The 11,851-nt window shown below is 45.2% G+C and overlaps 1 protein-coding gene across 1 annotated transcript in view; it reads left to right on the forward strand.

Moving 5' to 3' along the window:
- Positions 1-11,406, forward strand: part of ABCC2 (ATP binding cassette subfamily C member 2) — a gene marked incomplete at both ends in the record, with an annotated part of 66,858 nt that extends 55,452 nt beyond the window's left edge. The window contains 8 exons of the mRNA XM_079699455.1: positions 673-872; positions 2,364-2,490; positions 4,084-4,185; positions 4,629-4,772; positions 5,606-5,764; positions 7,167-7,333; positions 9,757-9,951; positions 11,277-11,406. Coding sequence (XP_079555581.1) covers positions 673-872; positions 2,364-2,490; positions 4,084-4,185; positions 4,629-4,772; positions 5,606-5,764; positions 7,167-7,333; positions 9,757-9,951; positions 11,277-11,406 — 1,224 coding nt within the window. The remainder of the gene's footprint in view (positions 1-672; positions 873-2,363; positions 2,491-4,083; positions 4,186-4,628; positions 4,773-5,605; positions 5,765-7,166; positions 7,334-9,756; positions 9,952-11,276) is intronic.
- Positions 11,407-11,851: the final 445 nt, after the last annotated feature.

The following is an 11,851-nucleotide window of genomic DNA, read 5'->3' on the forward strand; positions in this document are numbered from 1 at the left end:
TCTGACTCTCAAATGCCCAGTTCTTCCCTAGTTTCAACAAATCCTCTTGGAATCTAGTAGCACCACTACCCCACCCCACTGAACCTCCCCCTCAGCCTGTGCTATTACATCCAGTTCCAGTTCTTAGACCCTCAGCATTCCAGATACCTCCAAACGACCTTTACCTTCACACACTGTCAAAGTACAATTTTGGTCACTTACCTGATTCTATTCAATGTTTATCAAAACCTTGGCATACCTTTCTTGGACCATTTACTGCCTATCTCCCCTTTCCACACCCCTCGGTTCCCAGCAGCATTTATAAAATCTTTTAGAGACTGTTTTTCTAACCACTACAAAACTGTCATTTAGACAATATGTGCAGATCCTTGGGACCATACGGATTAGGCTGACAGAACTCCTTACGTGGTTTGAAAATGCCAACCTCTAGGGCTGAGGTGTGGTGTCCTCACTTTCGTGCTCCTGTTCCCTCCAACCCCAGATCTTCCCAGCATCTTCTTCCTCTGAGCCTCTCTCAGTTCTCCTCTAATCAGAGATGAGACCAGAGCCGCTTCTCTGTTCAGATGTGAGCTGTGGCCTCAACGTAAAGAATACTGGGCCACGGCCATGAAGGAAGAGGTACAGCATATGTGATATGATTGTATGACTGAGTCTTCATGTTTTTGGGTCCAGATATTTTATGTGGCTACTTCCCGCCAGCTGAGACGACTGGACTCTGTCACCAGGTCCCCAATCTACTCTCACTTTAGCGAGACTGTGTCAGGTTTGTCTGTTATCCGTGCTTTTGAGCACCAGGAGCGATTTCTAAAGCACAATGAGATGGTGACGGACACCAACCAGAAATGTGTCTTCTCCTGGATTATCTCCAACAGGTGAGGCTGCCCCTGGATATTCACCCAAATATGTGCTTCGGGGTTCTGCACTTTTGACATTAGCTGTGGGAGGGCAGGCATGGCCAGTGTTGTGAAATTCACTCTTGCCAAACACACCTGTCATGTGAGTAGAGAGGAGAAAACATGAGCTTTGGAGTCAGAGACTGGGGGTCCCTCTGTCTGCTCTGCCACTTACCAAGCTGGGTGAACTGTCTTGACCCCTCTCAGGAAAATCTCATTTTCTTTGTTTGTACAATGGCCGGAACACAACCTACCACACAGGCTTATTGAGGAAGTCACATGACATCTGTGAGCATTTGATAACCCAGATACTGTTCACGTGCTGGGTGAACTGGATGTTCTCTGTTTGCTTCCCTGAGAATGGATGTGAGATTCTCCATAGGCAGGACACTCTTTGTAGGGTGGTGAAAGAAGCAGAGGTTGGAGGGAGGAAAGCTGGGAAATTTTAGGCAAAATCAGTGATGACAGAAATGAGAAGCTCACATCCTGTGAGGTGAATCCAAAAAGGGTGAGCATTCTTGATTTCTCCAGCTTCATTAGACCCTGGCAAGAAGTCATGTGTCCTTGGAGGAGGAAGGTCTTTTTTCAGGAAGTGAAAACTCTTGAGTGGCTTCTACACTGTCTTGCCGTGTGAAGGGCAGGCTAATGATGCTTAGTATTATCTGGAACATGGAGAGGTCAGAAATTTGATTGTAAAGATATTTTATATCTTCGATACTTTCCAAGAAGGAAACAGGCATAAGAGTCAATTTTCTGTTGGACCCCAATTGTAAAATATGTATCATATTTATTTGTACACGTGCTAGAATTATTCAAATTTAGTTAAATGCATTTTACTTAGAAAGTCAGTTTTCATAAATTACATCAATCTACATACTATTCAGTTCTCTACAAAGCCCAACATACCTCCCTGTCATCAGCTCACACCTAATTTCCCTCCACCTCCAGCTTCTTCTCTACCTTTTTAAAATCATGAAATCAGACAGGGTACATTGAACCTTCCTGTGGTGATTTCTTTCTAACCTTACATTTGGATTCTTCATGCCATTGTTTCCCATGCCTAATCAAAAGAACTCACTTGGAACATTTGTTAAAAGGCAGATTCCTAAAACCCATTCCCTGAATCTCCTGGGGAAGAGTCCAGGAGTTTTTTGCATGAATTTGTGTATTTTTAACAATTGCCACCAGATGATTCTTATGATTTGGCCAGTTTGGGAGACATTGAACTATAGGGGATTCCCTTAGTTTAGCAAACTCTTCTAGTACCTTTTAAAATGCAATTTATTTTCTAAAATCCAATTTAAAAGATTTTAGGAACACATGGCATAGTCAAATTGAGACACCTCCTAAGAACGCAGCCCTACCAACTCAAGCCCTCTGAGAATGTTCTAGGAACACCTAGGTTGCTGGGTAAGGTAGGGAAGTGGACACCTCTCAGTGACACCTTTCTCTGGTTCTGTTGCCCTCCAGGTGGCTTGCAGTTCGTCTGGAGCTGATTGGGAACCTGATCATCTTCTTTTCATCCTTGATGATGGTTATTTATAGAGATACCCTAAGTGGGGACACTGTGGGCTTTGTTCTGTCCAATGCACTCAGTGTGAGTCTGAAGGCTGGGAGTTTGGTTGAATTAATGCATTATTCTTAAATGGAGTCTAGGGTATACCGTGGAGTCTGTGCTCTTGATTCCTTTCTAGATCCAGAGGGACCAGGGGGAGACTGAGGTTCAAACCCTGGCTCCATCTCTTACTAATTGTGTAACCCATGGACAGGCTCCTTTCCCTTTCTAAGTAGGTACCAGTGTCATCTGGGTAATTGGACATAAATTTTGTTGCCCTGGGTAGTTAAGGCAGCAATCTCAGATGATTCAATCTAATAGTTTCCTCTTTGCTTGATTATAATCAAAAGAGAAAATAAATGAGTTTCTATTATAATGCAGCAGTAACCAGAAAGTCTTCTGAACAAATAACTTCTATGTTTATTTTGTTAAATCACAGAATAATTGGAGTTAATTTTAATAAAGAATATAGAGTCTAACAGAACTATATAATGCATCCCCCATTTGACTAAGGGATAGATATCAGACGTTATTTCCTACCACTCAGCCACTTTCCTACCACTGGCACTATGGTAAATGTTTAATGAATGATACTCATTTAATGAGTCATTTGGCCATCTTTTGTGGACTCTTTCTGAACTAATATACTGGGGGTCTGCATAGCTACCAGCAGGCTCTATATGGTGCTATTTTCAGTTGGCATTAATAAGGCCCAAGGTGATCATGGTGGGACACCCAAAAGGACTCTTTCATTTACCAGAATCACTGGGTTCCTTGTGCCACTGCCCTTTCATCCCCTCATTTCTAAGCTTATTAACCTAGAACAGATGGGGCAAAGAGCTGGAGAACTATTATACTGAACCAAAACAAAAACATTCAAATATCAACAATTCATATAGTCCAGCCTTCACCAAGTGGTTACTTGTAGTCCCCAGCCTCCTGTGCTCTCCCTCTCTCTAATCACCATGTGCTCTACAAAGATTCCCTGTGTGTATGTGCCAGGACTACATTTTTGCCTGAAAAAAGCTTGCATGTGAGAAGCTTGCCTCTGAGTAACCCACGGATTCCCTGGACTCTGGCCCAGATCATGACAGTCATCTTCCTAGTGGTTAGATGTTATCTCTGTAATGGCAGGAAGGCACCTGGAGTTTATTGGGGTAACAGAGGACAAGGGTCCATGTGGACGTCCCACCTTGAGGGCTGGGTTCTCAATGGAGCTGTTGTTGAGAGCAGAGGTGGCAGCTATTTGGAAGGCCTTCTCCTACCCTGTGTCTTTCCTTATGCTTTCCCCACTGGTAGAATGCCACCCCTAACCCCTAAGGGCTTACAGGCAGAGACCCGCACCAAGAGCCAGCCTCTCCAGCCTCAGCCTTGGCCCTAGGCCACTCCAAGATAGTAGTGCCTTTCCTGTGAGCACCACACAGTTGAGCACTTAATTGTCCTCCCACCATTCAATGCACTGGCCTCATTTCCTCCCCCAAGGAGGGTGGATTGTCTCTTATACTTCTCCTTGCTCTCTTGTAGAGCCCGGCATAGTGCAGGGTGCAGAGTAGGCACTAGATTGACCTTGTGGTTTAACTGGTTGGGTTGGTTTCTAAGCCTGAGATGATCCTTAGTCTTCCAGTTTTTCTGTAGATCACACAAACCCTGAACTGGCTAGTGAGGATGACGTCAGAAATAGAGACCAACATTGTGGCTGTTGAGCGAATAAATGAGTACATAAACGTGGAAAATGAGGTAAGGAGGAATCAGAGGAAGCCAGGGACAAGGTCAAAAAAAAAAAAAAAAAAAGCCACCGCTTTGAGAATGCATCTTCACCTATCTAGAGATTTCACATGGGGTCATAAAGGTTCTCTGGAAGTTTCCCTTGCTCTAACTGAAAGAACCTTATTTCTTGAAACCTAAAATAGATAATGGTTTGGGAGAAGTCAGGTCTTGGGATGCACCAAGTTAAATGGTGGCTTCATTCTGGAGATGCACAGAACAACCTCGTGGGATAGGGTTTCTTTAATTGAATAAGGTAGGACCCTTCTGGAAGTACCAGTCTAGTTCAGTCTATTCAATGCAGATGTTCACGGGTGGCTGGCACACTGCTACCCTGTTCTGTGACATGAATCCTGTGGGGACTGTTGAGCGAGCTGTCACCGTGTAGAGCACTCTTCTTCCTGTCGCCTTGCCAGGCACCATGGGTGACTGATAAGAGGCCTCCAGAAGGTTGGCCCAGCAAAGGGGAGATCCAGTTTAGCAACTACCAAGTACGGTATCGGCCTGAGCTGGATCTGGTACTGAAAGGGATCACTTGTGACATTAAGAGCACGGAGAAGGTAGGTGGAGCTGAAGAAAGGCCTGGGTGAGTCCTTGTGAACACAGAGGTGGAGAGCAGTGGACTCTGGGCTTTCATTAATCTGGTGGAAGTGAGAGGGTTGGGGCGCTTCCTCTGCCCTGGGGAGGTGTAGGGACACAGCGCCACCACCAGAGGGCAGGATATCCACACAGGATCAAACGGACTTAAGCCTGTAAGGGCTCTCTTGCTCAGCCCTCCCCTATCTCCCTGTCCCGCATCCTCTCCTCCTGTGGCTGACTGGGCTCATTTCCTGTAAGCGCCAAGGCTTGTAGAGGGGAAGTCAGGAAGCACCGGCCTGGGGAAGGAACTGGTGGGAACAGCTGTGTGGAGGCTTGTCCCTGCAGAGAGAATGGCCCAGTTCTCCCTCTGGTCTGCAAAGTCCTGGTATGGTTTTCTTGTTCTCTGAGGACTTGGGGTCTGATGCAGGGCCAAAAAAATGTCTGGGTACTGATGCTCAGGTCCAGGTCAGGGTCTGCTTCTCAGACCTGATGGCAGACCCAATCCTTCCCTTCTCCTCACTTTTAACAAGGATTTAAAAAAAAAATCTATAATTTCCAAGAATTGCAACAGATGTGTACATTTCCAGCAGTCAATGTAGTTCTCAGCAAGCAACAAGTTAGGAGGCAGGATGGGGAAAGCCATCCTTTTCTGACATCCAGGTATGTTTTCCCCACCAAAACCAATATCAGTTTAACATCTTAGAGATGAAGTAGCCAGGCACTGTCTTTTCCCGCCTGTGATTATGAATGTCCCTGGCTAAATTGTTGCCCTCAATAATTACATGGTGAACATGCAAAGGAACTGTATTTACAGATTGGCGTGGTGGGCAGGACAGGAGCTGGGAAATCATCCCTGACAAACAGCCTTTTCAGAATCCTAGAGGCTGCAGGAGGCCAGATCACCATTGATGGGGTAGATATTGCTTCCATTGGGCTCCACGACCTCCGAGAGAAACTGACCATCATCCCACAGGTGAGCTGTAGGACATACTCTGTCACATGCAGCTTGTTCTATAGGAAACATGTGCATCTTCTTGATGTGTGTTCATTTGGTGGCGTCATTTCTGCTGTCTACCTGGGATACCTAAGCTAGTTCCCTAAGACACACTGCTTCCAGAACTTACAAAATAAGTTTTACATTTTTTGGTAATATGCCTGTGACTGTCAGTTTCTAACCAGTAGGTGGCAGCAACACAGCAGAAGTCAAATGGAGCAGATGATTATTTAGCATTTCTATAGCCCATCAAGGTTCGCAGGACCTTTGCAATCAGCATTAGCAGTTTTGCTGCTGACGCTTGAAACTATTAAGCTTTGTACTCCCCATTTGATATGGTTAAAAGAGAGGAGAGGGAATTTGTGGCAGTTTTTTACCAATAAGCAGAATGGTTAGTGCATCAGCAAGAAAGTCTTCCCTGCAGCTTCCTCTCCGGACCCTTCCAAACAAGGACTGCCCTGGAGGCTCTCTGGGTATGTGGGTCCTCAGAACCTGTCCTCTGCTTGCTGCAGCCGAGTCTCTGGGGTGGCTTTGGTCTGTCTGGTGTTTGCTCCCTTTGTTACACTCTTTTCTCCAGCCTCTTCAAGAGCGTAAGAAATTCTTCTCTTGTAACTATATGACCCCTTCCCCTGCCTGCCCCTGATCCCTCCACCTCCAAACCATGAGTTTGCATTGGGGGGTGTGGGACGTTACTCTCATCTTTTTAAGGGATGCTGAGGCAAATCTGGAAATCCATAAATGAATTTCAGAATGAAAAACAACAATACCAAGGACTTCTCTTAATGCTGTGTTTAGCTCAAAGCCTTCAGCGGGGAAATCTTGGAGAAGCTGGACCACTAACTAACCAGCTTTCCATCTCAGACCAGTCCTGCTCACTTTCTTGGCCACAAAGAATTACTGTTTCCTTTTCTTTGTTAAAAAATTTTTAAATATATATATGTGTATATGTATATATTAAAAGCCAGATGTTTATTCTTTTATTTATTAAAAAAATTTTTTTAATTTTATTTTTGGCTGCATTGTTGCATGGGGGCTTTCTCTAATTGTGGTGAGCGGGGGCTACTCTTCATTGCGGTGTGCAGGCTTCTCATTGAGGTGGCTTCTCTTGTTGCGGGGCACGGGCTCTAGGCGCGTGGGCTGCAGTAGTTGGTGGCTCATGGGCTCACTAGTTGTGGCTCGCGGGGTCTAGAGCGCAGGCTCAGTAGTTTTGGCGCACGGGCTTAGTTGCTCCACAGCCATGTGGGATCTTCCCGGGCCAGGGCTCAAACCCATGTCACCTGAAGTGGCAGGCGGATTCTTAACCACTGAGCCACCAGGGAAGTCCTTACTGGTTCCTTTTCTGACATTAGCCCCAGTAACTCCCTCGTCCCTTGACTTGCAGGATCCCATCCTGTTCTCTGGGAGCCTGAGGATGAATCTAGATCCTTTTAACAACTACTCAGACGAGGAGATTTGGAAGGCCTTGGAGCTTGCTCACCTCAAATCTTTCGTGGACGGCCTGCAAGCTGGGTTGTCCTATGAAGTGACAGAGGGCGGTGACAACCTGAGGTAATGTTTCATAACCCACTTCCCCCACAGGCTGTGGAGGAGGCGAGGGGACCACTACTTCTGTTACTCATGCATGGTGGCGCCTGGCATCAAAGAATTTTCACTCTCCAGGTCTAATTCCTAATGCGTAAAACGAACCTGTTGTGAAGATTAAAATAGATGTGAGTGTGCTTGGAAACTCTTGAAAAACTTTGTCAGTAAACATACCCTCACAGGACATTACAAACATGAGCTTGCAGATCCCACCGTTGTGCGGGTTTTCAGCTGCACTCTGCAATCAGGCTGAAAACAATCCCCATGCCTGGTCCAGCCCCAGAGAGTCTGATGTAATTGGTATGTGGCATTGCTGGAGATGGGAGTTCTAAAGGATCCCCAGGGGTTGTTACAGGCACCTCAGTTTGAGAAGCCCTGATCTAAGGAGCACGTGGATGATGGAGATGTGCTGTCCGCAGGGTCCTTGGAACACCATAAACGAGCACAAAGACTCTTTTGGCTTCACAGTTCTTGTTACCTTTTCAAAGTGTTTCCTCATATGTTGACACTTCACATTTTCTGTCAGTTAACAAGTTGGCCTGGCATTTTCTCTACAACAACCTCTTTTTTCCCTCCACACACTGATGGTCAGCTCTCAGTCAAAGCTGGTGGCTCAAGGGCCAGCCTTGCTGCAGCCCTGGTGCCTTCAGAGTGGTGGACAGGGCATGGACCATTAGCAGTTGGAGCTCAGAAGGGAAGGCTCAGTAGCTCAATTAATGGACCCGCTGCTCTGACTTCACCTGGGAGCTTGTTATAAATGCAGAATCTCAGGCTCTAGCCTACTATTCAGAATCCGCCCTTTAGCAAGAGTCCCAGGTAATTTGTGTGCACATTACAGCATGAGATGCACTGCCTAGAAGGTTGAGTCTTAAGTAGGCTGCACGTTAGAATCACTTGGGAAACTTAAAGTCCCAGTGCCCAGGCTGTACCCCAGACCGGTTGAATCAGGGCCCCGGGTGATTTCAGTGTGTAGCCCCAGGGAACACTTGTGAGCCTTGGTAGAGAACACCAGCATGTTTTCCCTCAGCGACAGATCTAGGAACTAGCAGGACTGAAGCAGGTCTTCAGGCCTATTAAAAAGGCCATTCAAACATTCAGTCAACATATATTGAGCACCTACTGGAAAGAGAGGAAAATGCTATAGACCCATCCATGCCCTCCTAGCACTTACAGTGTGATGGAGAAGACACACCTCGTGTGAGTAAATTCTGTGCAGTAAATGCTGCAGGTGTGCAGGGCCATGTGGGCAGGATGTGATAGGGGCCTAAGAACAGAATCACACCATCCTCTATGAATGCTGGGAGAAACTTACCTGGCATTACCAGCGCCTTGATTTCAGACCTGGTGGGCTGTTGAAACCTAAAATTCTCTGATCAGAGACTGGAGATCAGTCAGCTTCAGGAGAGTCAGCAGCTGAAAGCCAAATTGATGCCTCAGCAACAGCCTGTTACTATGAAGTCCAACTGAACCAGGTGGGAGTTGGGAAGCGTTAAGTAAATAGTTTTTCAGTGTCTCTGTTCTTACATTACAGAGAAAAACTGGAAGTTCATCTTGGGTGACTTCTCATCTCTTGCATAAATTTTCTTAGAGAGAATTACAGAACTTTAGCCACCCCCTGTTTGATACGTTCCCTAATGGCCACAGCAAGAAAGAGCAATTCCAAATTCACGAATATTTCCTCCACATCATTTCCCAAAGGTTCTTTATGTAAGTAAGAAGTCCAGCCTTCATTACTGGCTTTTAAGCAATTTAAAGTGATTTGCATTTTACAGGCATATTCAAATTCCACAAACATTGCATCTCCCACCGAGACATCACGTTCTTTAGACAGCAACTGTTTCTAATCAAGGGAGAAGGCCGTGAGCAAATAATTAGCCTTGAGACTAGAATTACACATTAAAATAACAAATGGATTTGCTAAGGCCACTAAGAAATGCCACTGGGGCATTCTCATGCGGTTTCACCCTATACTAATGGTGTCAGGTCAAATACTGCAGAAGTGGTGTACTGAGATATCATTGTAGCTAAATGCAAAGCACTATTCCGGGGCTAGTGTTTTCCAAACTTGTTAAACATGAAAATCTCCTGGGGTGTATTCAAAATACAGGTTCCTAGGCCCCTCCCCATTCTGACTGAGAGCAGGGCCCAGAAATAGGAATTTTTAAATTAAGTACCTGCGGTGGGTCTTCCAATTAATTGAGAAAGTTTGGCAAACATTGCCCTTGGTAACAATAAACAGCTAGTGGAAGAGGCTAAGGCATTCTAGGGGAATTTGGAAGTGTGGGTTTTGAAAGTCTGATCTGGAACATGAAATCTGCCCCTCCAACCCCCAACCCAGGTTATTCCTTGGTCCTTAGGGGCTAATGCTTTGTTTCTTCCACTGGCTTCAGCATAGGGCAAAGGCAGCTACTGTGCCTGGCCAGGGCTCTGCTTCAGAAATCCAAGATTCTGATCATGGACGAGGCCACTGCTGCAGTGGATCTAGAGACAGATCGCCTCATCCAGACAACCATCCAAACTGAGTTCTCCCACTGCACGACCATCACCATTGCCCACAGGCTGCACACCATCATGGACAGTGACAAGTGAGTGGGGGGACAGAGCTTGATAGTCACGGCTTAACCTGTTGTCAACAGTGATAGCCTCAGCCGTGAGGTCTCTTTACAGAAGGTTTAACTACCATCATTTTATTGATGAAAAAATGGAGGCTGAGAGATTGCAAGTAATTTGCCCAAAATTATACATCAAGCTAATGAAGGCCAATAGGGTTAAGGGAACTGTCTTGAAGGTAAAATGGGAAACACTATTAACTGAGTATGGGGGGTGGAGGCCCAAGCCAGGAGTGATATATATATTGCTCCATAGACCTTCCCAACTAAGCTGGGTCTCAGCTGCTCCCCCTGTAAACAGAAGCTTTCTGTTCCTTCTAACTCTGACAATCTGACAATTCAAAAAGGGGGGGGGGTCAGTCATCTTAAAACTGAAGAGAATAGGCTCCCTTTTTTGACCAAGGGGAAGGCTCCCTTTTTAAATCAATGTATCCTTAAACAATGTGTATCCTTAAAAAAAAGAAAAAAAGAAAAAAACTTACGTAAATAGTATAAGAATATATGCAGTATAAGTCTGTTTTGTTCAGTATTCCACATGGAATCCATGTTGATGCAGATAGCCGCAGTTCAGTCATTCTCGCTGCGTTGTAGCCTGGTATGAATAAACATATTGTTATCGTATTGGTCACCTGGACCCGCGCTGGTGTCCTAGCCTAGAGACCCCTTGTCTTGGCCAGGGAGCTTCTTTGTCCGCTCAGATTCGCACAGCCAATAACAAAACCTATGCTAAGACTTTCCAGCACAAGCTTTATTCAATGGCCAAAGAATGGAGAAGTGGGAACTAGTTCACAAATCAACGTTCTCAACCCGATTTGGGCGGGGACATCATTTATATAGGAGGGTTGAAGGGAAAAGGGAGGGAATTGGAAAGAGTGGGAGGAATATTTATGACTAATCTGAGAAGAGGGGTGTGGTTTGGACGGGAACTGATGCAACCCTCCTTTTCAGTCCTTGTCTGGGCTTTTCCGGTTGTTGTCATGGCAACTGTCCATATCATGGTGCTGGTAGGTGTGTCATTTAGCATGCTAATATATTACAATGAGCATAATGAGGCCCAAGGTCTACTGGAAATCAAACCTTCCACCACCTTGGGTCTAGTTTGTTCTAACCAGTTCTTGTTTTTCTCTTTGCAGCTTCCTCCTGAAACTTAGATGTGAGCACTTGGTTTCCATTTGAGGGAGGGGCAGGGGTATGATTCTGGGGCAACAGCCTTGGTAACAATATCGAGACTTAGTTCTGGCTATCATAAATGCCAAGGTTTGAGACACTGCTTTCTAAGACTTCTTTCTTTTTTGTTTCAGGATAATGGTCCTAGACAATGGGAAGATTGTAGAGTATGGCAGCCCTGAAGAACTGCTGAAAAATACTGGCCCCTTTTATTTTATGGCCCAAGAAGCTGGCATTGAAAATACGAACTGCACAGCATTCTGACAGCAAGTCTTACAGGTTAGAGAAGGACTATTAGGATCATTCCTTATTTTTTGTGAAGCATATCATACATATAAGAGTGTGTGTAAAATGTATGTTTTAAATAAGGATCGTAAGTGAACACCCACGTCCCTTCTAGCCAAGATTTTTTTTAATGAGTATTACCAGCTACATCAGAACCCCTGATGATCGACTTTGATCGCACCTCCTTGCTACCCACCCCCCACAAAAAGCACCACCATCCTAACTTTTGTGATAATTATTCCTTTGCTTTTTGTTTGTTTTACCACTTTCCTTAAACAACATGTACCATTTTTTTAGCTTATGTGAATGGCCTGACTCATACTGCATGTATTCTTCTATGACTTCTTTTGTTCAATATTATATTTGAGATTCATCCACGTCGATGCGTGAGGCTGGTTCATTCTCACTGCTCTGTAGTACAGCA

This window comes from Hyperoodon ampullatus (assembly GCF_949752795.1).
Source record: "Hyperoodon ampullatus genome assembly, chromosome: 1".
Taxonomy (NCBI): Eukaryota; Metazoa; Chordata; class Mammalia; order Artiodactyla; family Ziphiidae; genus Hyperoodon; species Hyperoodon ampullatus.